General features: G+C 39.8%; 1 protein-coding gene across 17 annotated transcripts in view; it reads right to left on the reverse strand.

The window, feature by feature from the left end:
- Positions 1-26,874, reverse strand: part of RUFY3 (RUN and FYVE domain containing 3) — an 85,387-nt gene that overhangs the window by 2,463 nt on the left and 56,050 nt on the right. For 5 of the 17 annotated variants that reach the window (XM_080660617.1, XM_080660615.1, XM_080660625.1 and 2 more), the window contains 12 exons: positions 26,399-26,460; positions 25,126-25,191; positions 23,435-23,504; positions 17,859-17,951; positions 16,516-16,599; positions 14,696-14,863; positions 14,118-14,215; positions 7,769-7,888; positions 6,683-6,782; positions 5,215-5,279; positions 2,619-2,646; positions 609-677 (listed from right to left, as the gene is read on the reverse strand). In XM_080660617.1, the coding sequence (XP_080516743.1) occupies positions 609-677; positions 2,619-2,646; positions 5,215-5,279; positions 6,683-6,782; positions 7,769-7,888; positions 14,118-14,215; positions 14,696-14,863; positions 16,516-16,599; positions 17,859-17,951; positions 23,435-23,504; positions 25,126-25,191; positions 26,399-26,460 (1,023 nt within the window). Of the gene's footprint in view, positions 1-608; positions 678-2,618; positions 2,647-3,786; positions 3,885-5,214; positions 5,280-6,682; positions 6,783-7,740; positions 7,889-8,114; positions 10,348-14,117; positions 14,216-14,695; positions 14,864-16,515; positions 16,600-17,858; positions 17,952-23,434; positions 23,505-25,125; positions 25,192-26,398; positions 26,461-26,874 lie in introns of those variants that run through there. The other 12 variants (XM_080660619.1, XM_080660618.1, XM_080660622.1 and 9 more) reach the window with 7 other exon arrangements.

Genomic DNA, 26,874 nt, shown 5'->3' on the forward strand with positions numbered 1-26,874 from the left:
CTCAGGTAGAGACCCTTGAAGATCTTAGGGGAAAGCAAGTGGTTTAGAGAGAGATCGTTTCCCTCTCAGAGGCTATTTCCCCAAATAATTCAAGGAACCCCCTACCCAAAACCAATCTTATCTGTTCTAAGCAGGATGGACTACTGGGAGGAGTGCAGACTTTGGAGTCAAAGTCAGGTTGCGTCTGGGCTCTGCCACTTACGAGCTGAGTAACTTTGGGAAATGTATTGAACATCTCTGAGCCTGAGGTTCTTCACTTATTAAAATGATGGCATAAAGGACATTAGCTTCACAAGAACAGGGACTTGGTCTACCCTTTGCTCACTGTTTTCTCCAGCACATGGAACAGTATATTCCACACAGCAGGCACTCAAGGAATATTTATAAGTTTATGTTTATTTGTGTTAAATTATTTTAGTTGCTTATATTTGTTTTAATGGGGATTTACCAACATGACTGAAAAAAAAAAAAAGGTACACAATAAATGCATGTTCCTTTTGCCTTCCCCAACCCTGCACTCTCCACAGCAAAGGCCCTGCTATTGGGGGGGGGGGGGCTAGTGGTGTAAGGGCCTCCCTGTGAGAACCTGCTCATTTCTCACCAGTTACCTTCATTAGGCTGCCAACTTCCTGGCATAGCTGACACACCTGTGGCTCTTCAGAGAGCAGCAGCTGATCCTAAACCACACAGTGAGCCAGTTAGTTTCCCTTAACCCCAGAAATAGTAATACTTTCAGAATATGCATTGTTAGTTACAAAATTAATATAAGCACAGTACAGACTATCTGGAAACTAGCAAATTACATAGAGTCCCACCACCTTAACACAACTCTGATAATACTATCTTTAGCCTTGGAGCTCCTTTAATTTTTATAATAAAGTAATGTGATTTTATTTATGAAAAGAAAAGTATATAAGTATAATGTAAAAAGTGGGGGGGGGGGAGGGGGAAAGCCCCATCCTTCTTGAGTTACTCTATGAGAGAATGCAAAGCAGTGAGCTTCGCTTTATCCTATCTAATAAGAGAGTAATATGCTAATTGACCATCACTCCGTCACAAAGATGGCTGCACCCACAGCTGAGGCCAAGTTCCTGTAAGGAGCCTTAATGAGCAATGAGCAGGGACCTGAGGCTATGCCCTCCCCCACCCCCATGGGGCTTGACGGGACCTCAGGCCACACCCCCCACACAGCAGGGCTTGATAGGGGACCTCAGGCCGCACCCCCCCACCCAGCAGGGCTTGACAGGACCTCAGGCCGTGTCCCCTGCCCTGGCATCAGGATGGGGGACCTCAAGCTGCGTCTCCCGCCCTGGCACCAGGCTGGGGGACCTCAGGCTGTGACCTCCACCCCGGCGCCAGGCCAGGGGACCTGAGGCCACATCCCTCGCCATTCGGGGCTTGATGGGGGACCTCAAGGTGCGCTTCCTGTCTTGCTGGGCTAGGGGACCTAAGGCCGTGCCCCCCACCAGATGGGGCTTGACAGGGGACCTCAGGCCACACCCCCCCACCCCAGCACCAGGCCAGGGGACCTGAGGCTGTGTCCCCCTGGCTGGCGGGGCTTGACAGGGGACCTCAGGCCGTGCTCCCCACCCAGCAGGGCTGGACAGGGGACCTCAAGGTGCACCCCCAGTGCTGGGTCGGGGGAACTCAGGCCACGCTCCCCCCCCCCGCCCAGTAGGGCTTGACAGGGGACCTGAGGCTGCTCCCCCCTCCTGGTGCTGGGCCGGGGGACCTGAGGCTGCGCCCCCCTGCCTGGTGGGGCTTGATGGGGGACCTCAGGCCATGCCCCCCACCCAGCGGGGCTTAACAGGGGATCTCAGGCTGTGTCCCCCACCTGGCGGGGCTTGACAGGGGACCTCAGGCCACACCCCCCATCCTGGCGCCAGGCCAGGGGACCTGAGGCTATGTCCACTGCCCAGCAGGGCTTGACAAGGGTGGGGGTGGCCGGGTCTGGGTCTCATGAGATTTTGAGGCACATGTGGATTAGTGGGGACTTGACTCTGGGTCCCGTGGTATGCCCCAGACTCTGACAGGAGTAAGGTTTTCATATACATTTTACTAATTTTCTTTCATCTCTGACACTTCTATTATAGAGAAAGGGCAAATAGCAATATTAAATTATTTCCTCTAATTAATCCCCTTTTAATGTGCACGAATTTCGAGCACCGGGCCACTAGTATCCTAATAAATAACAGGGTGACTCAGACACAGAAGCGTTTATCATCTTTCTCTTTGGGTTGGCAAATACTATTTATTTGCACAGTATTTTACAATTACATTGTTTATTTCTAAGTGATTGAGAAATATTTTTTTCTCTCCATTTTATATAGGGAAATCTAAGGGAAATGGACGTACTGTGAGCTCTCTTAGGATCAATTTCTTAAGTGACAGAATTTCAAATAAGAAGTGAGAACTAGTGTTTACTTAGGAGATTGCTCAAAGCTGTGCTGCTCCCTGTGAGTTTCAGGCAAATGCATGTTTGGGACACTGTTAAAAGGCCAGGACACAGAGGCCTGTGCGCATTCATCACCTCCATGCTGCTTTGTTTACAGCCAGGCATGGCACAGCCAACCACACAGTTTCTACAAGATGTTTCTCAGAACAGGAGACTCAGTTACCTGTTTATCCACCGGGGGAGACTGCAGCCTAGAATGGAAAATTAGAAACAGTAAATATAGCAACCTATTATATTTTCCCTTGTATCATTTCAAACGCACACACAAAGCAACACCATGGTTCTCTTATGTTGTTGGAACCAATATAATCACTAATCTTGACTTCAAGGAGAGGAAATTTTGGTTGTTACATTTATTACTAGAATCTGATCCTTGGTCTACATTGTGGTTCCTGTTTAAAAATAGATTTGGAGTTATAGTTTGTTTCCTTTTTACTACCCAGCAAACGACGTTTATTTTTCCAAACGTGTAAAACTCCAAATGGCCAACACCATGTTTTAATAGCTTTTTTCTATCTAATATTACAGAAATCTATTCACTATGTTATATATTAGTCCCCTCTCCCTAATAATGTTAACATGTGAAGTTTATTAATCAGGGACAGGGATATGAAGGAGATTGTCACATGAGATGAAGCTGAGCTAATGCTGATTTTCCCAACTTCAAATAGAACTTAAGAGGAAAGCCAGGTCCACTTTGGCTCTAGAGAAAATGTACCACAGATCCACAGTGGTTCCACTTCCATTCGGTTGAGTGGCAGTGTGACCCTCAGTGTGACCTGGTTTTCAGCTCTTCCTTGGACCACAACCCTAGGAAGCCTGGGTATGTTTTAGGACAGCTCTGGAAGCAGCTATTATGTAGTGCCTTTTTGAGGTACTTCAAAAGAGAAGACAAGGTAAATAGAGGCAACTTGGGTGTGCCACCCAGACTGTTTATGCTCCTTAAACTTTCTCATCTGTAAGGTAGGAATAGATTAAACTTTTGCAAGGAGAATTACATTTGTAAGGCAATAGTGAATATGAAATACATTACGGACATAAAGGAGTACTGTCTTACATTCCCAGGGCCTAAATCAGAACCTGGGGTGTAAGACACTCCTGACGGTAACGAACTGACTTTAGTCTGGAAGGAGCTGCCCCTGAAAGGCATTTTCTAGTCCTGGTGAATTTCATGGCCTATTCCCTTCCATCGCTCAGGCCGATCTGATGTGTTACTGGGCTGATGTGTCTAAGGTAGGTCCTGGGTCAGACCAGGCTCTTTGGGATTAAAGTTAAAGGCTTTGGAATCACTCCGGCCTTGGCGGTGAGGAAGGGCTACTTAAGCTGAGTACCTGCATAATCAGCCTGCTGTTGCACTGGGCGATTTATCATCTCCAGCAGCTGCTTTTGCTCCAGATGACACACAACCTCATTCTTAAGGCATCAAAGCCTGGATGGGCAGATACCAAAAATATACACTGTACAGTTCTCTCAGAACCCTTTTCAGGTATATTTCCTTGTTACTAACCTTTTGTTGTTGTTAAAATAGACCTTAACTTTTAAAGCAGTTTTAGAACTAACTGAGCAGCAAGTCCAGAGATTTCCATTATATTCCATCCACTCTCCCCAATATCAACACTCTGTACCAGAGTGGTACATGGTGTTATAATCAATTAATCTACACTGACACATCATAATTACTCAAAGTCCTTAGCTGACCTTAGGGTTCACTCTTGGTTTTCTACATCCTATGGGTCTGGACAAATGTATAATGATAGGTATAATCACCATAGTATCATACTAAGTATTTTCACAGTTCTAAAAAATCTTCTGTGCTCCGCCTATTCATCCATCCATCTACACCCCCTAGCCTAGGGGTGGGCAAACTTTTTGACTCGAGAGCCACAATGGGTTCTTAAACTGGACCGGAGGGCTGGAACAAAAGCATGGATGGAGTGTTTGTGTGAACTAATATAAATTCAAAGTAAAGGAGCGGAGGGGAGAGCAAGAGAACCCTCCGCTCTTTCGGCTTCGCGGGCCGGATATAACAGCCGAACGGGCCGGATCTGGCCCGTGGGCCGTAGTTTGCCCACAGCTGCCCTAACCCTTGGCAACCGTCTCCATGCCTTTCCCAGGATGTCAAATAATTGGACCTCCTTCATTTTTTAATGCAGTGGGATTATGTAATATTTTGTTGTATTTCTACCTGCTAGAATTATTGTTAAAAGTCAATGTCCTTTAAATGACATTATGCTCGTTATTGTAGTGAGCAAATCAGATGAAGAATTAAGAAAAAGGAATAAAGTTAAACTGTTTGAGACCCTTAAGAGAACAGACGTAAGGGCAATTACCGGATTTCTTTGAAAACATAACTGCCTTTCTCTTAGCACACAGGTAGAAGTGAGTCATACTCAAGTACATGTAAGAACCCAAGAAATGCCATGACGTATGCTTCATTTTCTTGGGATACCAATCCAGCAGAGATTAGAGATAATCTTCTAAGTGATAATCAGAATTTGGGAATTAACTTTAGGGAAGAGTCAGAGGACAGCTTGATCACCTTTCTTGTTTCTGAAATGGACTAAATGGGTTTGGTTTACTGTGTTACAATATTTATTTGGTTTATTATTTACTCACTTCCCCTTCAAAATGTCTTTCTAGAATATTCATATTAGAAGTCAGTCTCCGGACTTATCATTGCCAATGTATATCCAAAGCTCCCTCTTTCCCACCACCCCAAAATCACTTTATATCTTAGTTAATACTTTATTAACAAACACCTGTGGCTTTCTTCCAGGGGCTGTTTTAGTTTAACATTTTCCTCTTGAATTTTGTGCTTCCCATCCTGCCAAAAGAAAATAGCTTAATTTATTAATGATTCAGAATGCTAAACGATGATATTGCAGTCATTTTTTCTTATCTTGGGTATAAAGCTAAGAAGCTTTTTAAAGGGAAGGAATTAAACTTTCAACATATATTCCCCCTGGTGGCTGAGCTCTGGAAAACTGGTCACACCACGCATGGCTGTACCCAGCAGACTGCATGGCTCTCTGGCCCAATGCCATGATGATTTCTACAGCCTGCACAGGTCAAGGAGTTTTCTTCTTTAAAGGACCAATTACTACCTGCAGTTTTAGAGACAAATTCTTCCTGTGGCACACACTCTTTGCTGCCTGCCTTGAACTGAGGCCCATCAGTCTCCAAAAGTACAATGCAAGTTCTGAGACCACTCAAGTATCAAGGAAGGGAGGTCAATGCAGTTTACCCTGTGGGAAACCCTACTGCAGGGCCAATTCATGATTGATAAACCCAAGGCATCCCTGCAAAACCACATAAGATAGTCCAAGATTTTGGTAAATCTCTGTAAGCCCTTATAAGTACATTTGATGTTTGCTAAACTAAAATAATAAAGACAGCAGGCTACAAAGTGGTACTTTGCACAGTGTAAATTAGTTGTAATGAGTACTATGTAATAAATTTCCATTTATCATTCTTTTCTACTCTCCAGCAAATTAGCAGCACACTCTCTAGAAATTTTAAATAAGCTTATAAATTTGTCCTGTTTTGTTATATATAAATGTACAAAGAAAGTAATTTGTTCCCTCTGTCTTCAACAGAAAAAGTATTTCATGTTTTTCATATTTTATTTTTTGAAGAGGCTGGATCTTGTTTTCCAGGTCCCAGAGACGATCTTACCCAACTACAGGAGCTGGAGGTCTCTCTCCTGAGACTGTTCTGTAGAAACTTCTACTTCTGCTCTTTAAACCACTTTACATTACTGTCCCTTCCCCAAACCTAGTTCCATCTTTTTCTAATTTTCCCTAAAAAAGTGAGTACCCTGAGTATGCTAAAACTAAAATCCTCATGATTTTGAAAATGTCTACAGAAGTAAATCCATATTTAAGACAATTCTGTTAAAGGAATTCTATTAAAAATATTAGCTAGCAGAAGTCCAAGAAACACTTATTTTTGTTAAGATAACAAAAGAATCTTCCTTGACAGATTAAAAAGGTTGACCAGGGCCACAGGAAAGCATGGTTACTCATTCCCTTTACCAAATGAAATCAAGTGAGAGCACCTCAGAGACAGATCCAGAATCAAGCTCTCATGTGTTCACTCAGCTCTAGCCTGCTAGCTACATGCTCAAGGCCACAGCAATTAGCACGTGTTCCATGAGAGGGAACTGTTCTGCCCATCAAGGTCGTCTCTAAGTATTAAATAAATGAGAAAGGGAGAAACAATTATTACCATTTTGGGTTCTGGCTTCTGGGAACTCTTTCCTGGGATGCTCCTGCTGTTCTTTAACCTTCTTTCTCTTTCCTGTTTTAGTTCTAACTCAAACTGGTTCCTGGGATAGGTGGGAGAGGAAAAGGATGAACATTTGGAGTTCTGAACTCATTCTAAAAATAATCCCAAACCCTTTTCTTAAAGCTTAATAAAATTTTAATACTCGATTAATAAAAAGTTACCCTATATATGGACAACTAGGTTTAGGATCTCCCAGTGCCTGAGGTTCCCCACTCTGAATGTCAATATTTAATGTGAACTCTTAACGAAGAGTTGTGGTCAACTGAATGTATAGTAAATTAGTAGGATTTACTATAACTGAAAGACAGTATTTATAAATTTTCATCAGATTCAGTATGAAAGCACTGACATTGAAGTCCCATTTCATATGAACTGTTTCTTCCTACAGTTATCGGAGTCCATCCCAGCTACACCTTCAACCACGTGTCCTTAGCAGCTATGTGCATTTCTATCCATACTCAAGTTCTATTTGAAGTCAGTGATTTTAGCACAGAAACGAGCCTCTGAGAGATAATATGGAAAAAGTGAGTTGAGGGCTTGGAGTCAGTGAGACAGGCTTTTTAATTAGAATGTTGCACTTATTAGCTTAATTGTGTGAATCTGGACAAATTTAACGCCTCTAAGCTTTAATTTCATCTGAAAGTGGGGGTAATAAGATCACCTACTAATAGGTTTGATGGGGAGATGTTAAGAGAGAATGCATGTGAAGTGCTCAGTGAAGTATTTGGCACACAGAAAGAATTCAGAAAATGCTGTTATTATTAGTGTTATGTTGGCTATTAATTCTCTTACTCTTTCCTGTATATCTGGGACCTTGGGTTGTAACTTCCTAATTCTTTGAACACAAAGGATATCGACAAGATTGTGGGAATGCTGAGGTATGTTAAGTTTTCTGAGTTCTAATGTCAGAGAAAGGGCACTGCAGAGACAGAACGGAGATGGCTGGGTCACGAGACCCCCTTCTCTCGCTGCCCAGCCTTAGAATTACCCACAACCACCCTGTCGGTTGCAGCGCCCTCTCTTCACCGCTGCCTGGTGAGCTCCTCCACTTCCAGCTGCAGGCTGTTGATCTTGTCTCCGAAGTCCTGCTTGAAGAGCCTGTTGTCCAGTTCAGCAGACTGGCGGCCTCGCTCGGCCTGGCGCAATCTGGATGTGAGCCACATGAACTTGTGATAAAAAACAAAAGCCACGGTGGGGAGGAAGACCAAGTTCACAGCACAACATAAAACAACCCAAGGAAGAAGGCATGGAGAGACAGAGAGAAGACAAAAAATTCTGCAGGATACAGGGGAAGAAATTGTGGGGGGAAAAGATGGAGAAGAAACAAATTTTAAAGAAAAGCAAGATGAAGGTGAACCAGGCAGAAGAAAAGTGATTTTCCATTTTTTTTATTCTAGTACTACAGTTTACAGCCATTAGATGATGAACAACAAAACACCACTTTTTAGAAAATTCATATCCAAAGCCAACCTCAAGCACACAGTAATTAAAGTTAAATCCACTTTTTATTTTAATTTCCTAATTGGTTTGGTACTTTATATTTCTGTTTTATACACATAACTAGAACTTGCAAATGGGAAACTACCTTCTTATATATGGAACTGGAACATTTTCCTGGTCCTTCCCCTAATCCACAAATTGTATTAAATCATTGGACATTATATATCGAGCCTTCCCCAGGCTTTGGGTTATTATATAAGGAGAAGCCTTTGTTAGAATTTGGCCATCTCTTTCCTTTTCTATTCCTGCCAAGTGGTGTGTAATTGGATAAGCAATTCAGCCCTGGGCCTGCACAGAATTCCTGACCAGATTCTCTGGGAGATTCTGATGAATGTGTTCTTCCATATATTCTGTAACTCTGCACCTATAATATAAAGAAGCATGTTCTAAGAGGTGAAATATCCAGGGCTCTATAAAATAGAATTTGGAAGCATGCTATGTGTAGTCTCTAAAAATGTTTTATTTTGGTGTTTGGGCACTCCTAAATGCTCATAGAAAAGGCAATTTACCACAAAAGTTTGATGAAGATAAAAATAGGTGTAAAATTATAAGAAATAAAAGGAGTTGAAGAGCACAGGATGTTCCATGAGGTTGCTCATGTGCTCTTTGATTTGACTTTGGTTCAAGTCTACAAGGACGTGTAAAAGCATACATGAAATCTAGCTTACTCTTTTAATTCTGTTTCTTTTCCAGGAAGGTCTGAATTTCAGGAGCAGGAAGCAAAGGGATTATTTTTGTCCCAACCTAAGCAGCTGAAATGCTGCAAATAACAACAGAATGAAAAAAGAGAAAAAAACATTTGCCATGACTTTTTGAAGGGATAAAGGCCTGTCCCCCAAAATTCAAAAGCCATTTAAAAAAAAATCACATTATTTATTGGATTATTTACAATGTGGAATCTAGAAAGGGTTAAATCTGTGGTCACTTAGAGAAATAAGCCCTGCTTATGATTGTTTGTGGACACCTATTGGGAATCTTTATTTTTAGACTAAATATTAAAGATTGTTTTTATTATTTATCTATTTCCTACTCTGGAATGATTTCCTAATAATTAGATTGTTAGTTTCCTAGAAACTTTGGCAAATCCCCTTCTAAACAAAAAATAACAGAAACTCTTAGGAAAATGTTTCTAGCATGGAATGACAGGCAGGAAACCATCACTCGTGTCAATACCTGGTTGTCTTTACTCCAAAAGGAAAAGCAGGATTTAAAATATGTGTAGTGTATTTTTTCATAGGAGAGGAGTGTTTTTATTAAAATTGTTCTCTCTGAACTACCTAAAGAGGAAGTGGAATTGCAAGAAAATGGCAGAGGTAGAAGATGACAAATATTAGGAGGGTTTTCCCAAGCTTCCACATTATTATGTTATCATAAGTTACTAATCGCTAATTTTATCTCTATGTACTTTATAGAAATGTAAGGATGCTGTTTTCCCACCCCCGAAGTCACTAAGGCAAAAAAGTTGCAAGCAATCTTGGTTACAGAGAATAGAATTGCAGTGAAATACTAAGACTTATCCTGGCTTGGGGATTAAATCTACATAACAAAAGTGAAAAGGGGTCAGGGCCTAAGAGACCCAGAACTACTTTAGAAGAGTCCAAGCCCATAGGTAGTCACCTGTAGTTCATTACATTGCAGTGGTGGACCAAGCTTGTTGATACAGACAACGCCTCTAGAACCTGATATTGTCAGGGCTGGGTTGTAAAACATCAATAATATGTATACAAAGCTTCAATTCCCTAGGCTTCTTTTTTAAATGGAATATTTATTTATTGGTCAACTCAGAAGTATTTTCTCAAAGTTTATTTGGCATTTAATTGAGAACTTACACTAAATTTTCTAACTTTTGGGAGAAAATAAAGAAGAAAAAACACAGCCTATATATCAAATTGTTTCTTTTTAAAAGTCCAATAAATTCAATTTTTTGTGATGTTTTATATGAATCAGAGCCTAAATGTAATAGCTTTCAGACTTCTTCCTTTTACAATTCTGTTCTGATATCAGACTTGCAAGGTGACAAGCTGCAAAATGCCTAATGAGGTTTGGGGATCAATTTATTTGCTGCACTATTTAAGGCCTTTGCCTGTTTCACCAAATCCTTTTCACTAAATTAATAAAATAAAAATAAAAATGGAGTGAAAGGGGAATGAGAAAATGAATAAACAGGAAAGAGAAAAATAGCAAGAGAATAAGTCAGCATAATACTTGAAGAGATGTCATTATTTTAATTTTGTCTGCTTTAAATGCCAAGTCTAAAAACCACTGAAAACTAATTTTATACATTTCAAACACATAATTTATGAACACTAAAATTGATTTGTTGAATCATAAACACATAATTGCTTATGAGCAAGCACTTAGATAACTTCCTGGATAGACGAATATCTTTTTATTTAAAATCAGCCAAACCAGAGGTTTCAAGCTTTTTTATTAATTTTCAAATAAAATTTTAGTTAATATTAATATTCAGTGCCATTCAGGACTCTACTGGTCAAGAATCAGCTGAATAAATGACATCATCCATTCATCCATTCATTCATGCATCTACTAAATGAATGCCTTGTAAATGCAAGGCACTGTAACAGATCCAATGAGGGACTTAAACAACTAGTTAACTAACCTTAAGGAGTTCACACTCTCACTAGAAGATATGATACATATATCAAGGGTATGAGGTAAGGCAGGAATGAGAAGTGTTACAAGCAGTATGGGGAGATATGGATATAAGGCCATGAGAGTTCCAAGGGCAGATTTGGCAGATTATTTTTATCTGGGAAGAAGTATTAGAGGAAGCTTTAAGAAAGTCTCATTTGAACCTGAATGTAAAAAAATGTATCTGAAGAACAAGGAAGTGGGGAGAGGAAGGGCATTTCTAATTGGTGGAACTATTAGACAAGATATGGATGAGGGACAGAGAAACCAAGATGGCGGCATAGGTAAGCACCTAAACTGCTGTCCCGCACAACAATTTCAAAACTACAACTAAAAGACAGAACGGACATCATCCAGAACCACAGGAAAGCTGGCTGAGTGGAAATTCTACAACTAGAAGGAAAGAGGAAAGCTCATGGAGAAGGAGTGGCAAAGAGCTGAGGTACGGAGACGCGCGCAGAGAGGAAGGGCGGCGGAGTGCCTGGCTGGCTTTCTCTGGTGGAAGGGGGAAGGAAGCCCCTGACTGCACTGAAACCCAGTTCCGACTGCACTGAACCTCAGTTCCAGGCGAAACCCTGTGGACCCAGGCTCATACAGGGGGAGTTTGGACTGTCAGGTAGAGAGAAAGGCACACGGAGACTTGCAGACTCAGGGGAGCTGCGGTGGCAGGGGTCTGGAGTGCCCACAAAGACTGACCTAGGAGGTTGCCACAGGCTTTCCCTAGAGGAAGGGAGTCAGAAGCTTCTGACTGCACTGAACCCCAGTTCCGACTGCACTGAACCGCAGTTCTGGGCGAGCCCCTGGGGACCCACGCTCTTACGGGGGAAATCTTGACTGTAAGGTGGAAACTCAGGAACCGCGGAAGGCAGAGGTCTGGAGACTCGCGCGCTCGCGCAAGGGCAGGGCTGACAGGAAGCCAAGACTGTCTGCTCTGCCCTGAGACTCCACCCCTTCCAAGCTGAGCACAGAGGCTTTTGCAATATGGCAAGGCTAATCCTATAAGGCTGTCTCCAGCACCGAAAATCTCCCAGTGTAGACACAGCTGATCCTCACAGCCAACTGGCCTGCAGGTCAATTCCTCCCAGTGATACCAACAACAATCAAGACTTAACTACAACAAGGCTATACACACAGTCCACAAAGGGGTACACCAAGAGTGTCCACCTCAGGTTAACTGGGTAGGCCAACCCACTGGGCCATATAGGAAACCTAGCACACAAAGCTACCCTACCAACTCAGGGAAGCAGTGAAAAATGGGGAGATGAAGAAACAGATCACAAACAAAAGAAATGGAGGAAAACAAACGACTGGATATAGAATTTAACACCACGGTTATAAGGCTTTTTAAGAATATCCTAGAAAAGGCTGATAAATATAATGAGACCCTCGAAGATATGAAAAAGGACCAACTAGAAATTAAACATACACTGACTGAAATAAAAAATATTATACAGAGACCCAACAGCAGACTAGAGGAACGCAAGAATCAAGTCAAAGATTTGAAATACAAAGAAGCAAAAAACACTCAACCAGAAAAGCAAAAAAAAGAAAAAAATTCAAAAAGTTGAAGATAGTGTAAGAAGCCTCTGGGACAACTTCAAGCGTACCAACATCAGAATTATGGGGGTGCCAGAAGAAGAGAGAGAGCAAGATACTGAAAACCTATTAGAAGAAATAATGACAGAAAACTTCCCCCACCTGGTGAAAGAAATATACTTACAAGTCCAGGAAGCGCACAGAACCCCAAACAAAAGGAATCCAAAGAGGACCACACCAAGACACATCATAATTAAGATGCCAAGAGCAAAAGACAAAGAGAGAATATTAAAAGCAGCAAGAGAAAAACAGTTAGTTACCTACAAGGGAGCACCCATATGATTGTCAGCTGATTTCTCAACAGAAACTATGTAGGCCAGACGGGAGTGGCAAGAAATATTCAAAGAGATGAATAGCAAGAACCTACAACCAAGACTACTCTACCCAGCAAAGCTATTATTCAGAATGGAAGGTCAGATAAAGAGCTTCACAGATAAGGAAAAGCTAAAGGAGTTCATCACCACCAAACCAGTATTTTATGAAATGCTGAAAGGTATTCTTTAAGAAGAGAAAGAAGAAAAAAGTAAAGAGAAAAATTATGAACAACAAATACATATCTATCAACAAGTGAATCTAAAAATCAAGTGAATTAAAAATCTGAGGAACAGAATAAACTGGTGAATATAATAGAATCAGGGGCATAGAAAGGGAGTGGACTGATAATTCTCAGGGGGAAAGGAGTATGGGGAGTGCAGGAAGAGACTGGACAAAAATCGTACACCTATGGATGAGGACAGTGTGGGGGGAGGTAAGGGCAAAGGGTGGGGTGGGAACCGGGTGGAGGGGAGCTATGGGGGGAAAAAGGAGAAACAATTGTAATAATCTGAACAATAAAGATTTATTAAATTAAAAAAAAAAAGAAAAAAAAAGATATGGATGAGAAAAATGGGAAGCATGTCCAGGGACCAATCAGTAGTTTAGTTTTGCTCAAGTGCAAGGGTGATCAGTGGGGGTAAAGGTGACAACACAGGCTGGCAACAATGAATGAACGTGGCTGTCATGGCTCATTTGAGCTTGACGTTCTCTTGGTAGCGGGAAGAAAATGGTGTTTTCAAACCAAAAGCAAAACAAAAGAGTAGCATAGGGAGAGGATGTACTTTATGAATGGTGGGGACTGGTGGGAAATAGCTGGTCAGAGAATGAGAATGCAAGACTGAAGGGCAGAGCTGGAGACAGATTTAAGGGCATGAGGTGACAATGGAAACTATAGGACTGTTCAGGAGGGAGGAGAGAAAGGGGTTAAATTTATTAGAAGGGCCCTCAGTACCCCTATATCACCTGGCACCAAAGTAGTTAATGACTTTAGTGGTGAACAATAAAATAGAATCACAAACATATTTGAAAGCCCTTTCATCCTTGTTAAGTATCCCTCCCCTAACACATGGCACTGAAATGGGATTAAGTGAGAGGGTTAGAGTTCTGCTGTTCAAAACAGTCATGAAAGACTAATGTTTCTTATAAACGTTTTCAGCAACATCTTAGAAAACACAAAATTTTATCAGCTTTCTCTCTGCCAGCATGCTGATGTTAAGCTGGGAGAATTTAACATATTTTCTGTTTGCCAAATGCATAGTACATTCTCTGCACTTCCAGCACTAGGCCCAAAGTGTTTCTAAAGAAACTTTACCTTTGTTCAAGTTGTTTAATGGTAGCAGCCATCTGATTGGTCTTCTCTTCCAAGCGACTGTTTAGTTCACTTTTTTGTTTTACTCCTAAGTCTGAACTCTGTTATGGAAAAGAATTATGAGTGATGTATATACAACATAAAATCCTGAAATAAATCTCACATGCCTTTTGAATCTAATGGTATGTGGGAAATAGAGAAATAGAAATACTCATATATTTGGGAACCAGTTAATTCCCAAGTGTAGAAGAAACAAAAAGCAACGTTTAAAATTAATAGTGTTATATGCATCTTTGTCACAAAAATCAACGCCAGAAGGTTCATCAAGTTAGCCTATTCCAGTATAAAAGCTAATAGAATATATAACTCAGTTGATACGTTAGACTGCAGAATAGAAATTATCTCACAATCTGAAAAGTGGCCACAGCGATGGTCAGATTCCTAAAGTGGTTTATGGGCAGCTAGCCTCAAAATGAGATGCGACTCTTTTTTCTGGTATTTAAAGTGTGATTCTAAACAAGAGGGGCAGAGGGAAGCCCTGGGATTTTAGAGAGCGGTGAGTTGGTTCCTATTTCCCTCACCTGCAGCTTAAAGGCAAGTTCATGTTTGAGAGCCCTGAGGTCATCCAGCTGCTGCCGCAGACACACCAGGGCATCCTGCTTCTCGCAGACGTCCTTCTCCAGCATCTTCATGGCCAACTCCATCTCCTGCCTCATGCTGATCTGGATCTCCAGTTCTTTCTCAACATCCTGCCCCAAAGGTAAAGAAAGTGCTTACTCTCTCTCATATCTATGCACAAACCAAAAAACTCCACAGGAAAAGGTACACCAAACTCTCAGGTCTGAATATTCTGACAAAACAGCTATAAGCTCTCATTCAATGCAGAGACACTAATGACAGGAATAATTAGGATAATTACAATAACATTTACTCAATAATTTACAAATCTAAAGAGCTCACTAGGCCAAAGGTAGTGCTATTTAATACGTCTAAAATACATACATACCTGAGTACTTTATCATTATTTAGATAGACAACTGATGTCATGTCTTATTATATAAATATATATATAAACATATATATGTATATACTGTTATAGTAGCCAGCACAAAATGAAGCAGTTGCAATTCTCTTCAATTTGGATGTTGTTGACATATTTAAGAGCCCAAGAAATAAAAAAGATACTGTGGGTTCCCAGGGTAACATTGAATTACTGCGAATCGTCAATATGGCTAACTTAATTTTTATATTCACTTAACATGACCCTCTTTTTGTTCCAGCCCTTGTTACTGTAACATTATTTGGATGATCAAAGCTATAAACACCTGAGGTTCTTCTGCATTCAGGCTATCCCAAGGCACAGCTAGGGCCGTGCCTACTTGCTTGGTTTCTTTCCTTTTTTAACATTTATCTTATTGTGACATAAGGATGTGGAAAATTTTGTGTAAAATTTTTATCACATGCTGCTTAACTGAGGCACTCCTCTAATATGGTTAGCATGACAGAAATTGGATCAGACTGCTTCTTGTAGTAACGTTGCCCATATATTATTTGTAGGAGCTTCCGTATGGAAAGTATTTTGAGATCTAATTCACAAACACATAGAAGGAAAATGATAGTTATTTCAAGGATGTCAAAACAGTATTATTTTCTCAGAAAACCTGAAATTCTGTTTTATACACTATTAGTATATAAAGCTCACTCCTTATTTTCAGCCTTTTCCCTATTGCTAGAGATACTACTGGGGTGGTGGTGGTGGATTCTTTTGTTTGTCATACTATCTAAATTGCAGGAAGAATTAATATACTAATACCAGGGGTGTATTAATATACTAATACTTGGATAAAATGCAGTTCAAGAATATTACTCCTTATTATACATTCTCATACGTAATTTTTTCATTTAAAAAATATTTTTAAGACTAACACTGATGACGCATCTTTCTATTTATGTATAAGAACAAGAATAAATTCAGAAGTAACAGCTAAAAAGAAAAGAATACAATTCTACATTAATGGCTCTTAGTGATGAGGAGAAAAGCTGCCTCCTCCAAGGAGACACATCAGAATCTTCACAGGAGCGACGACTGAGGTGGGGAGGTGGAAGTGCAGAGTTTATAAAGTAGTTACTATATACCTAATGTTTTTGCAATACAAACTATAAAAGCAAGTAAACAAAGACTGCAAAATCTTATTTGCAGTTGAGAATACTCAGAAAATGAACTGAGATAGCATTATAGGGAATATGAGTTAACAAGAGTGAGAAACAGTTTATAGGATGCATAAAAATGTGTCAGAATACTATTGCTATTCCTGGCCTGGGTTTTAACCTGCTTTAAACCCCTAAGCAGGCTGTTACATTCTGCCATCTTCTGAACTATCAGAATGTAAATGAAGTTTACCAGTCGCAATTGTGTCTCCTCCTTTAAATGCTTTCTTGCTTCACTTAGTGCTTGCCCTTCTGAAGTTCTGTCTTGCTTAGGAGCCTTGAAATGATAAATAAAACAGTATGTTCTTAAGGATGAAGAATCTATACAGTTAGCTAACACCAGCACTCCTATTTATTAAGGGAAAATGATCATACCTAAGCAGATACAACAATGAATGAAGACAACAAAGAAATTGAAGAGGGTTAGTAACTTATAAATTCTTAAGCTGAATTGAGGATTTCTTGCTATTTTGTTTAAAATCTTTGGATAGTTTACCAAACCAAGTAGTAGAAGTCTTAAAAATCAGCCTCTAAAAACAAAACCGTATTCACTGTAAACTATGAATTGGGCCAAATGTTCAAATGGGAATATATTCCTTCTCCAGAGATCTTACATCTGGTATCTCTAACCATCCAGAGAGACCACAGCTAAAAATAAGGAAGTCATCAGAAAATTCTTCTGAGTGGTCACAGTTGTTTTCACAAAGCCCACACATTAAAGTCAAAAGTTACTCTTAGAAAACAACTTTGGTCCTCACTTAGCCTAGTTACTCTTTAGGGACCATTTAAATAATGGGATGTCTGGGTTCCTAAGTCACAGTAGGTTAGAAGCAGGAGGATACAAGGGAACAGGAAGACCTTTCTAGAGGTAGCAATACTACCAGCAGTATGAAGAAATGCCAACAAAATCATAAAAGACAGAAAATTACACCCACAGTCATCTGGGAATATTTAGGTACAGGTGTTAGAAGCTCTATCAACCTCAACAGCTTCCTAAAGTAGCACCACTATAATTTAGTGCAGAATTGCCAATGTAGATAGTTCTGATCTTCAGTCATCAAAGAGCTAAACCTGTTACATTACACCCTCTACTTATAATTGTACAATATATAAGAGGCTTGCAAAGTATCTGTTTAGACATATATAAAAACTTTGGTGCTTTAAGAAATTAAGTTATTTAGAAGGTTCATTTATAAAGAAACTCTTTCCCAGTAGTATCAGATAAACACTTCTTAAAAAACAGTAAAATGGTCTAAAATAATGGTACATTTAATATAGCAAATCTAACACTTAAACACAGCACACATCTTTAGTACATAAAACAAGAAACTGAATTAGACTGTTTCAGATGTAGATGGTGGTGAAGCCACGGAGCATTTGTAAGAGGAGCACCACCCTCCCCTAGCCTTCGCTGTTCCCCAGTTTTGCATGAAGCCACATTGAACACAGTCGCTTCCAAACACTCCTCTAGAGGCTCCCCACCAATGCAATGACACTCTCTCCAGGAATATCTTATAAATCCAGCAAAAGATTAACCTTCCGACTGGACTCCAGTATGGAGGAGCTTTCCTCTTTAACTCGTTCCATTTCTTCTTGCAAGGTAATAATCCTGTTGTTTGCAACTGCAAGCTGTTGATAAAATTAGAAAAAAATAATCATTTATCTTTTATTAACCAGGATAGGAGAATTCATGATCTGGTAGGCCATGATTTTTCAGGATTAGCTATTTTTAGAGGGAAAGAAAGCTATCTATAACCCCATTAAAATGTCCTTATAAGGAACTTAGGAGAAATATTTGAAAGTAGCTTTGATTCAAATTTAAAATATCTCCTTTTGCTGCTTTTTGTGTAAACTTTATTTCAGTACCAAAATGTTAAATTCATATAATTTACCTTACGGGTGTCCTCCTGGATAACTTATATTTAGTTACAACACCCATTTCTAAAGCATTTAAGAGGTCACCTTATGCCTTGGGACCCATCTTATGAATCCTCCATTTTTCTTTTTACAAGAGTAAAGAAATAAGCTCCTAAGTTCTTGAAGATGCCATTAAGCACTTAAGAAAGTTTTCATTTCAGCACATAAAAAGATAAGGTAATGCGATTAGCAGAATGCGGCTAAGGGGAAACACTGTTATCCCCATTCTGCAGGAGGGAAAAGTCCAGTGGGAACACTTTTTCCTTCTCTGTATCCACTGACCTGAATTTTCCACAAAGAAAGTGAAGGGGCCTACATGAGGCTGGGAACGGAAATGGGCAGACTCCTTTTGGCCAGGCCTGGACCGCTTTTTATTATCTCTGCACAAGCAGTGGGGCAGGTTCTGTTTGGTTCCTGCTCTAATGCGTAAGGACAGGGGAGCTAGGCTCAGGCATGCTTTCTAGAGGCAAGTCTGGAAGCCCATTTCTCCGTCTGCTCCATGACCTGATGGAGCATGAAGAAGTAACTCTGGTCTAGAGGCAAGTGCATCCTCAGAGAGCTTCTGCCAAGGTCTCAACATCAGAGAAAATGTTAGGAGATGATGACTGCAGATTCAAATGGGCTTTCTAAATCAGAGTGCATATTTATATACCTTCATCAGCTTAATTCTTCTCATTTTGTTATGTTGGCTCAGAACTCAGGAGGCGAAAAGTCTGCTTTTTTACTTTTAACACTTGTCCTCTTAAATCCAAAATAGATGGACATGAGAAAAGGCAGGCCTCATTAGCCTTCTTTGCTCTTTTTTAAGCCTATACACAATGCTTACCTCTCTCTAAATGTTCAAAGTGTCAAGAAAATAAATCTTATTGGTAAAATAAATAAGTCAATGAATAAATAAATTACTATATTTAGTAAAATAAATCTAGATCAGGAGGACAATCTGTGACTGAGGAAATAAAATTAACAAGTATGTTTATACTAAGTGCCTGTGATGTGTCAGGCACTGGCCTAGGCCAGTGGTCGGCAAATTCATTAGTCAACAGAGCCAAATATCAACAGTACAATGATTGAAATTTCTTTTGAGAGCCAGATTTTTTAAACTTAAACTTCTTCTAACGCCACTTCTTCAAAATAGACTTGCCCAGGCTGTGGTATTTTGTGGAAGAGCCACACTCAAGGGGCCCAAGAGCCACATGTGGCTCGCAAGCCACAGTTTACCGACCACTGGTCTAGGCCCTTATGTATTAAATCATTTAATTTGCACAAAAATCTTATTGTTCTTATCATTCCCATTTTACAGATAAGTAAACCAAGGAATAGAGGCTTAAGTAATTGGCCCAGGATTAGAAAGCCAGAGTTTGGACATGAACCCAAGTAGTCTAGCTCTAGAGCACATGTTTAGTTGTTAGGCCACAGTGCCTCAACATAATAGCAGTAGAATCACAGTACAGAATTTCTGTGCAGAATATTTTGAAAGCCTTGTGGGATCAAATTCTAAAGGTCATATCCATATATTAGAGTTTTAATATAATTTACAAATCTATACTAAAAAATGAAGCCCACAGAGCTGAGTAATAAGGAAGGTGTTATTTTTTAAAAAATTAAAATTATTGGGTTAACATTGGTTCAAGAAACCATACAGGTTTCCTGTGTACAACTCAGCAAAACATCATGTGCACACTGCATCCTGAAAAAGAAAGGTGTTTTAAAGTTGCAACAATGAGGGAGGATCCAAGATGGCGGCGTAGGTAAACACCTAAACTGCTGCCTCGCACAACAATTTCAAAACTACAACTAAAAGACAAAACGTCTATCACCCAGAACCACGGGAAAGCTGGCTGAGTGGAAGTTCTACAACTAGAAGGAAAGAGAAAAGAGCAGTGAGACCTGCACAAGCACTGAAAAGCTGAGGTACGGAGGCGCGCAAATCGGGCTGGTGGGGGGCGACTGGTAGCGCTGCTTTTTTCAACCCGAAGGGAGATAAGCTCCCGATTACTCCGAACTCCAGTTTCTGGGGAGACGCGGGGGACCCAAACTCCTATGGGGAGAAGCTGGACTGTCTGCCATCGGGTCGGAAAGTGAGAGTGGCTTGCTTGCAGGGTTGCGTGCAGGAATAATTGTTTACTGCACTGGGGCGCGAGATGCAGGGACACAGAGCCAGCTAACTGGCAGCCATCGCTGTTTGCCACGCCCTAGCCTAGTGACGCCCTGAGACCCCGCCCTGCACAATCTACAAACCCACCCAAGCTCCAAGCAGCGGCTTTAGCATATGAATGGTCTGCCCTATCGCAGCTTAACCTAGCAAACTTGTGGCCCGGGTCAGACAGCTCCAAAACCTCCAAACCCCAAGCAAAGAGGAGAAAACTGTAGTTCTCGCTGTAGCTCCTGCTGGGTGGCCTCAGACAGTAGCTGACCTGCACCCCACTGGAGATCCAGAAGCCAGTGTACCTAGTGGTCAGTGTGAGACACCAGATTTCAACTCCTCACATCCATAAGTGACACATTCAAGAGGCAGACTCAGTGAGCACCAAAGCCCCACTGAAACAAGTCCTGCACCATAAGCGTGTCTCCAGCGCAGCTGTTCTTCCATTATAGACACAGCGGGTCCCCACAGCCAATTGGCCTGGAGGTCAATTCCTCCCAGTGTACCAACAACAATCCAGGCTTAACTATACCAAGACTTTGCACTCAGCCCACAAGTGGGTGTACCAAGAGCGTCCTCCTCAGGTGATTGGGGAGGCTGAGCTACTGGCCCCTATAGGTCACCTACCACACAAAGTCACTCCATCAACACAGGGAAGCAACAAAATGCGGAGACAAAGAAACATGTCACGAATGAAAGAAATGGAGGAAAGCAAACTACTGGATGACATAGAGTTCAGAACCACATTTATAAGGTTACTCAAGAATCTTCTAAAAACCGCTGAGGAACTTAGTGAGACCTTTAAGGATCTTAATGAGAATGCCAAAAAAATGGAAAAGGACCAGTCAGAAATTAATCATACACTGTCTGAAATAAAGAATATACAGAAATTCAACTGTAGATCAAAGGACCCCAAGTGCCAAAACCAGTTTGGCTCAGTGGATAGAGCGTCAGCCTGCGGACTGAAAGGTCCCGGGTTCGATTCTGGTCAAGAGCATGTAACTTGGTTGTGGGCACATCCCCAGTAGGAGGTGTGCAAGAGGCAGCTGATCGATGTTTCTCTCTCATCGATGTTTCTGACTATCTGTCCTTCTTCCTTCCTCTCTGTAAAAAATCAATAAAATATATTTTTTTAAAAAAAAGGACCCCAAGAATCAAACCAAAGATCTGAAATATGAGGAAACAAAAAACACCCAACCAGAAAAACAAAAAGAAAAAGGAATCCAAAAATATGAAGATAGTGTAAGGAGCCTCTGGGACAACTTTAAGCGTACCAACATCTGAATTTTTGGGGTGCCAGAAGAAGAGAGAGAGCAAAATATTGAAAACCTATTAGAAGAAATAATGACAGAAAACTTTCCCTACCTGGTGAAAGAAATAGACTTACAAGTCCAGGAAGTGCACAGAACCCCATACAAGAGGAATCCAAAGAGGACCACACCAAGACACATCATAATTAAAATGCCAAGGGCAAAAGACAAAGAGAGAATCTTGAAAGCAGCAAGAGAAAAACGGTTAGTTAACTACAAGGGAGTACCCATACGACTGTCAGCTGGTTTCTCAACAGAAACTATGCAGGCCAGAAGGGAGTGGCAAGAAATATTCAAAGTGATGAACAGCAAGAACCTACAACCAAGATTACTCTACCCAGCAAAGCTATCATTCAGAGTTGAAGGTCAGATAAAGAGCTTCACAGACAAGAAAAAGCTAAAGGAGTTCATCACCACCAAACCAGGATTACATGAAATGCTGAAGGGTATTCTCTAAGAAGAAGAAGAAGAAGAAGAAAAAGGTAAAGATAAAAATTATGAACAACAAAATGACATCAAATACATACCTACCAACAAGTGAATCTAAAAATCAAGTGAATAAAAAATCTAAAGAACAGAATGGACTGGTGAATATAATAGAATCAGGGACATAGAAAGGGAGTGGACTGACAATTCTCAGGGGGAAGGGGGTGGGAGGGGGGCGGGAAGAGATTGGACAAAAATCTTACACCTATGGATGAAGACAGTGGCGGGGGGTAAGGGCTTGGGGTGGGGTGGGGTGGGGAATCAGGTGCAGGGGAGCTATGAGGGAAAAAAAAAGAGGAACACCTGTAATAATCTGAACAATAAAGATTTATTAAAAAAAAAGTTGTAACAATGAAAATGTTTGTCCTGAAAAAAAAAATTAAATAGCATTTCCTAGCTACTATTTTAATTTGGTTTTATTGAAATCATATTTACCCCACTGCAGAATAGTTAGAAACAGAGAAGATAAAAGTCTTTGCCACCTAGAAAATTTTATTTAAGGTTTTTAAAAGAAACATGTAATGCCACTGGGGAAAAAAAAATGTAGCTTAGACTTTGGTAGGTTAGGGAAAAATATATTAATCAGAAGTGAAACATGAACTTATTTTTCTCTTTTTATTTTAGGGACTTTCCTAAAAGTTTTCACATATGTATTCTTATCTGATCTCTAGAGAAATTGTGAGGCTGAAAGAGGAAGTGTAAACACCCTCATCTGCCAGCGAGGGAACTGCGCCTTTGGAAGTCAAGTGACTGACTGATGCAGCAGCACATGACATGTGGCACATCATGTAAGCAGGGGTCACTGGTCTGCTGACCAGTGCTCTTTGTGTTATCTACTCACCACCCATGGAGAAGATCGGGCCCGTGAAGGGGGGGAGCTGCCAATCTGGCACACATAAATCAATGCCTGGCACATACGAATCTTTGTCTAGCTCTAGCACTGAAAATGTTTGTTGAATGAATAAATGGTGAATATCATGCTCATGCTAAACATTAACTCTAGTCTAGTTCAGACAAAACAAAAGAAAGCAAGATATTTGATCAGCCTAGGTTCTAGGCCAGTAGTCCAACTGCACAACTGAGACCCCTGATATAAGCCAGCTGGCCACTCTTAGCCACGACAAAGAGTTATGTCCTACATTAGATATTATCTGAAAAGTCAAGTCCTTTATTTCCATGGCTCCAGAGAAATTACTTGCCACTAATGCACATTACTGAGTTCTATAATTCAATCAAAGAATTTCCAAAACACTTACTTCCTCTGTCAGTTTAGTGTTGGATTTTTCTAGTGCATCCACTTTTGCTTGAAGGTTGTTTACAGTAGCACTATCAAGAGAAGAAAAAACATAATGGTTTCTTTTGAGAAACAGAACAATATCCTGTAGTTTCTTTTAAACACCCATCACACTTATCATTCACTAGAGGCCCGGTGCACAAAATTCGTGCATGGGCAATGGGTGGGGGCGGTGTCCCTCAGCCTGGCCTGCACCCTCTCCAATCTGGGACCCCTTGGGGGATATCCGACTGCCGGTTTAGGAGCATTAACTCCAGCCATTAGGGAAATCACATAGAATGCCCTTGACATACAAACTGTGGTTTTATGAGTTGTTTTAATAATAATGGCCATTCCTTTAAATAATATCTGCTTACATACAATACAGCTGGTACTATGTGAATTCAGGATGTTAATATCACAAAATCATAGAAGGTTGTAGTGAAAATAACCTTGAATTGTCTAGTCCAAACTTTTATAAATATTGGAATTCCCTTTTCAAAGATTTTGAATGCTTTTTGTCCTAAGAAGCTTAACCAACTTTTGAGGCAACCCATTTTCTGTGAAAGGACTGGGGGACTCCGGTGGCAAGTGTGCGCCTGCCACCTGCCCAGGACTGGGGGACTCCGGCAGGGCTGAGGGGACAGGGTGCTGCCATCTTGTGACTTTGGGCGCCGGTATATTTGTAATGGCATGATGGTCAATTTGCATATTCACTCTTTCTTAGATAGGATTGTAATGTCCATGATTTTTTATAGATAGCTTACAAGGGGGGCTATGTCTTAGCAGCTTCATCATTGGCACTGAAGTTTGTGTTTAATAAGGACTGGTTGAATGAAATAAAAGAATAAATGCACTATATAGTAGACTTTAAGTTTTACTGATGTATAAGGTACCCCCCAAAATGTATACATGCTTTATAGCTGATTGAGCAATGTTTCTTTCTTTTTAGATTTAACCCACAGGAATTAATAATTATTCAAAATGTGTATACATTTTTTTGGAAACCCTGTATAATAATAGGTTGCATGAATTAAGTGCTTACCACACAACAAACACTCTTCTAAATGATTTTACTTGCATCATTTCATTTACTCCTTTCCACAACCCTATGCGTTAGGTATCCCCAATTACAGAGAGAAACTAAGGCATGAAAAGAGTAAATTAATAGTGTCATGCTTATATTTCATTGTCAGCTGTAACCATATCTTTGATTGACTAAAATCTCCACAGTTCACACTCAAGTAACATAATTTCATTCAACGTTGTTTTGTTATAAGTTCATGAGATGCTGTGGAACTTAACTCTTGTTTATGTCAATTAGCATATGGTAAAACTGGTTTTGTTATACATTGTTTTGCTTAAAGTCACAGAACCCATCAATGATGTTAAATGAGGACTTACCATATATCACATATTTAAGAGACTTAACAATGTATGTATTTAATCACTAGAAGTATAATTACATACTGATCTTATTACTGCTTTTCACTAAAGGTCACCAAAACAATTAAATTCCATTTCTTCAGTGTCTAGCTAAGTGGCTGGCAAGCAAGAATTCTACATACATTTGTTCAGTATTGTCTCAATTTATCCTCACTGCTCACCAGTTTACCCTTCCCTTCCCCTGTAACGAAACCCCCAGTAAAGTAATAATATTTATTCATTCTTTACTTCAGATGTCTGTTGAGTTCTTCTACATAGTTTTTCTGGTCCAGAATTGCAGTAATCTGGCCATCTCTGGAGGAAACGGGGGAAAGAGAGAGAAAATAGAAATAAAATAAATAATATTAGAAATATCAAGATCCCTCTTCCCCCAGTCTTTTCATAAAACATAGAAAGGAAATTGTGGCATAGATACTCAATCAGAAGACAGACCTGATATATAATCCCCTCGACATCAACAAGAAAGACTTGGAAGTTAAAAAAATAAAAAAAGACACACAAAACTCCATATTAATAAAGCCCTTGTTATAGCTTACACACATTAGTAACTTAGGTTATAGATATAACATTACAATCTTTCAGAGGTATTTAAAAAATAAACATTTTTTTCTCCCAGCTGACAGATTTTTTTAGCTTCACTAGTTTTATAACAATTTTCCATTTGTTGTAGGAATTGAATTAAGCTTACTCTGGTGTAATAGTGTTCTCAAACGATATATATTTGCCTTTAATGTCATTTGAATTTCAAAATGAATGGTATAAAAAGGTTTTCATAAAGATCAAGGGTTTATTATCACATGAAAAAATAAAGTGTGGAAAAGGGAGGTTTACTTCTCGAATCAACTAATCTGTAACAGGCAAAATTAAACAGCCAGGCTTTTCAACTGAAGGCAAAATCAAGGCCATAGACCGCTACAACTACTTACCAGGCCATATAATCTTAGCTCAATGTCCAAGGTTGAAAACTTCAGAATAATTATGCTTTCAACTGCTAAATTTATAAAGGGCATAAGGTGTGCTTTTGATCTCCAATTTCTAAGTAGTATATGAATCTTTTAAAAAACTTTTATTGTGAAATAATTGTAGATTTACAAGAGTTGTAAAAGTAGCACAGTTCCCATATACTCCCCCTTAATATTAACATTTTACATAACCCCACGATGCATATTTAATATTGTAAATTTTAAGCAAACCGAGAATGTAATCCTTCTTGTCAAGAAAGACCATGTTTTCAAACACTATCTGAAGAGATAGAGCATTGGGCTCATCTTATAAAAATTTTAATTCTGTTTTCCCCTGAACCACACAGCAGGAAAATCACTTTAACTACAACCCCTTTTAGGGTTTAGCAAAAACAACAAACAGTTTTGGCAAGAGGCTATTAAAGCTAAATCACTAGAAATTCTTTTGGCAAGTCTGATAAAAAGTAGTATTGTTGTAAACTTTAAATACTATCAAAGAACATTAAATAAGAAAGAAACCTAATTTTCTTTGTACATACCCTTCACTACCTTTACTGCTGTTCCCATCCTTGAGATACATTGAAAAGTCTATAACTCCAACCTACAGAAAGAATTTTCAGAATTTAATATAAAATTAGATTTTTTTCTCCAAGGCATGACACATCTCATTCTAGATACTCAAAGGAGTTATATAGTCATGACAATTACTAAAAATTTTAAGTGACATTTTAATGTTTTACTTTTATTATAATCAAGAATTGATAAGGGCTGTAAGACTCAGATTAAGTCAATAGGACTAGAAGTCCAGATAAGACTAAGAAAGTCAACAGAATACTTAATATGAATTTGAGGTTTCAAGTTTCTCTTTTGTTTATTTCAAGTATTCTGCTACAGAACCACTATGTTCACTTTTAGAAATAACTTTTAAAATTATAATTACAATAATAATGTGCATCCCCTTTAGAAATTTTAGAAAATACAGATAAGCAAAAGGAAGTAATACAAGGCACCCATA

The sequence above is a fragment of the Plecotus auritus genome (assembly GCF_963455305.1).
Source record: "Plecotus auritus genome assembly, chromosome: 1".
NCBI lineage: Eukaryota > Metazoa > Chordata > Mammalia > Chiroptera > Vespertilionidae > Plecotus > Plecotus auritus.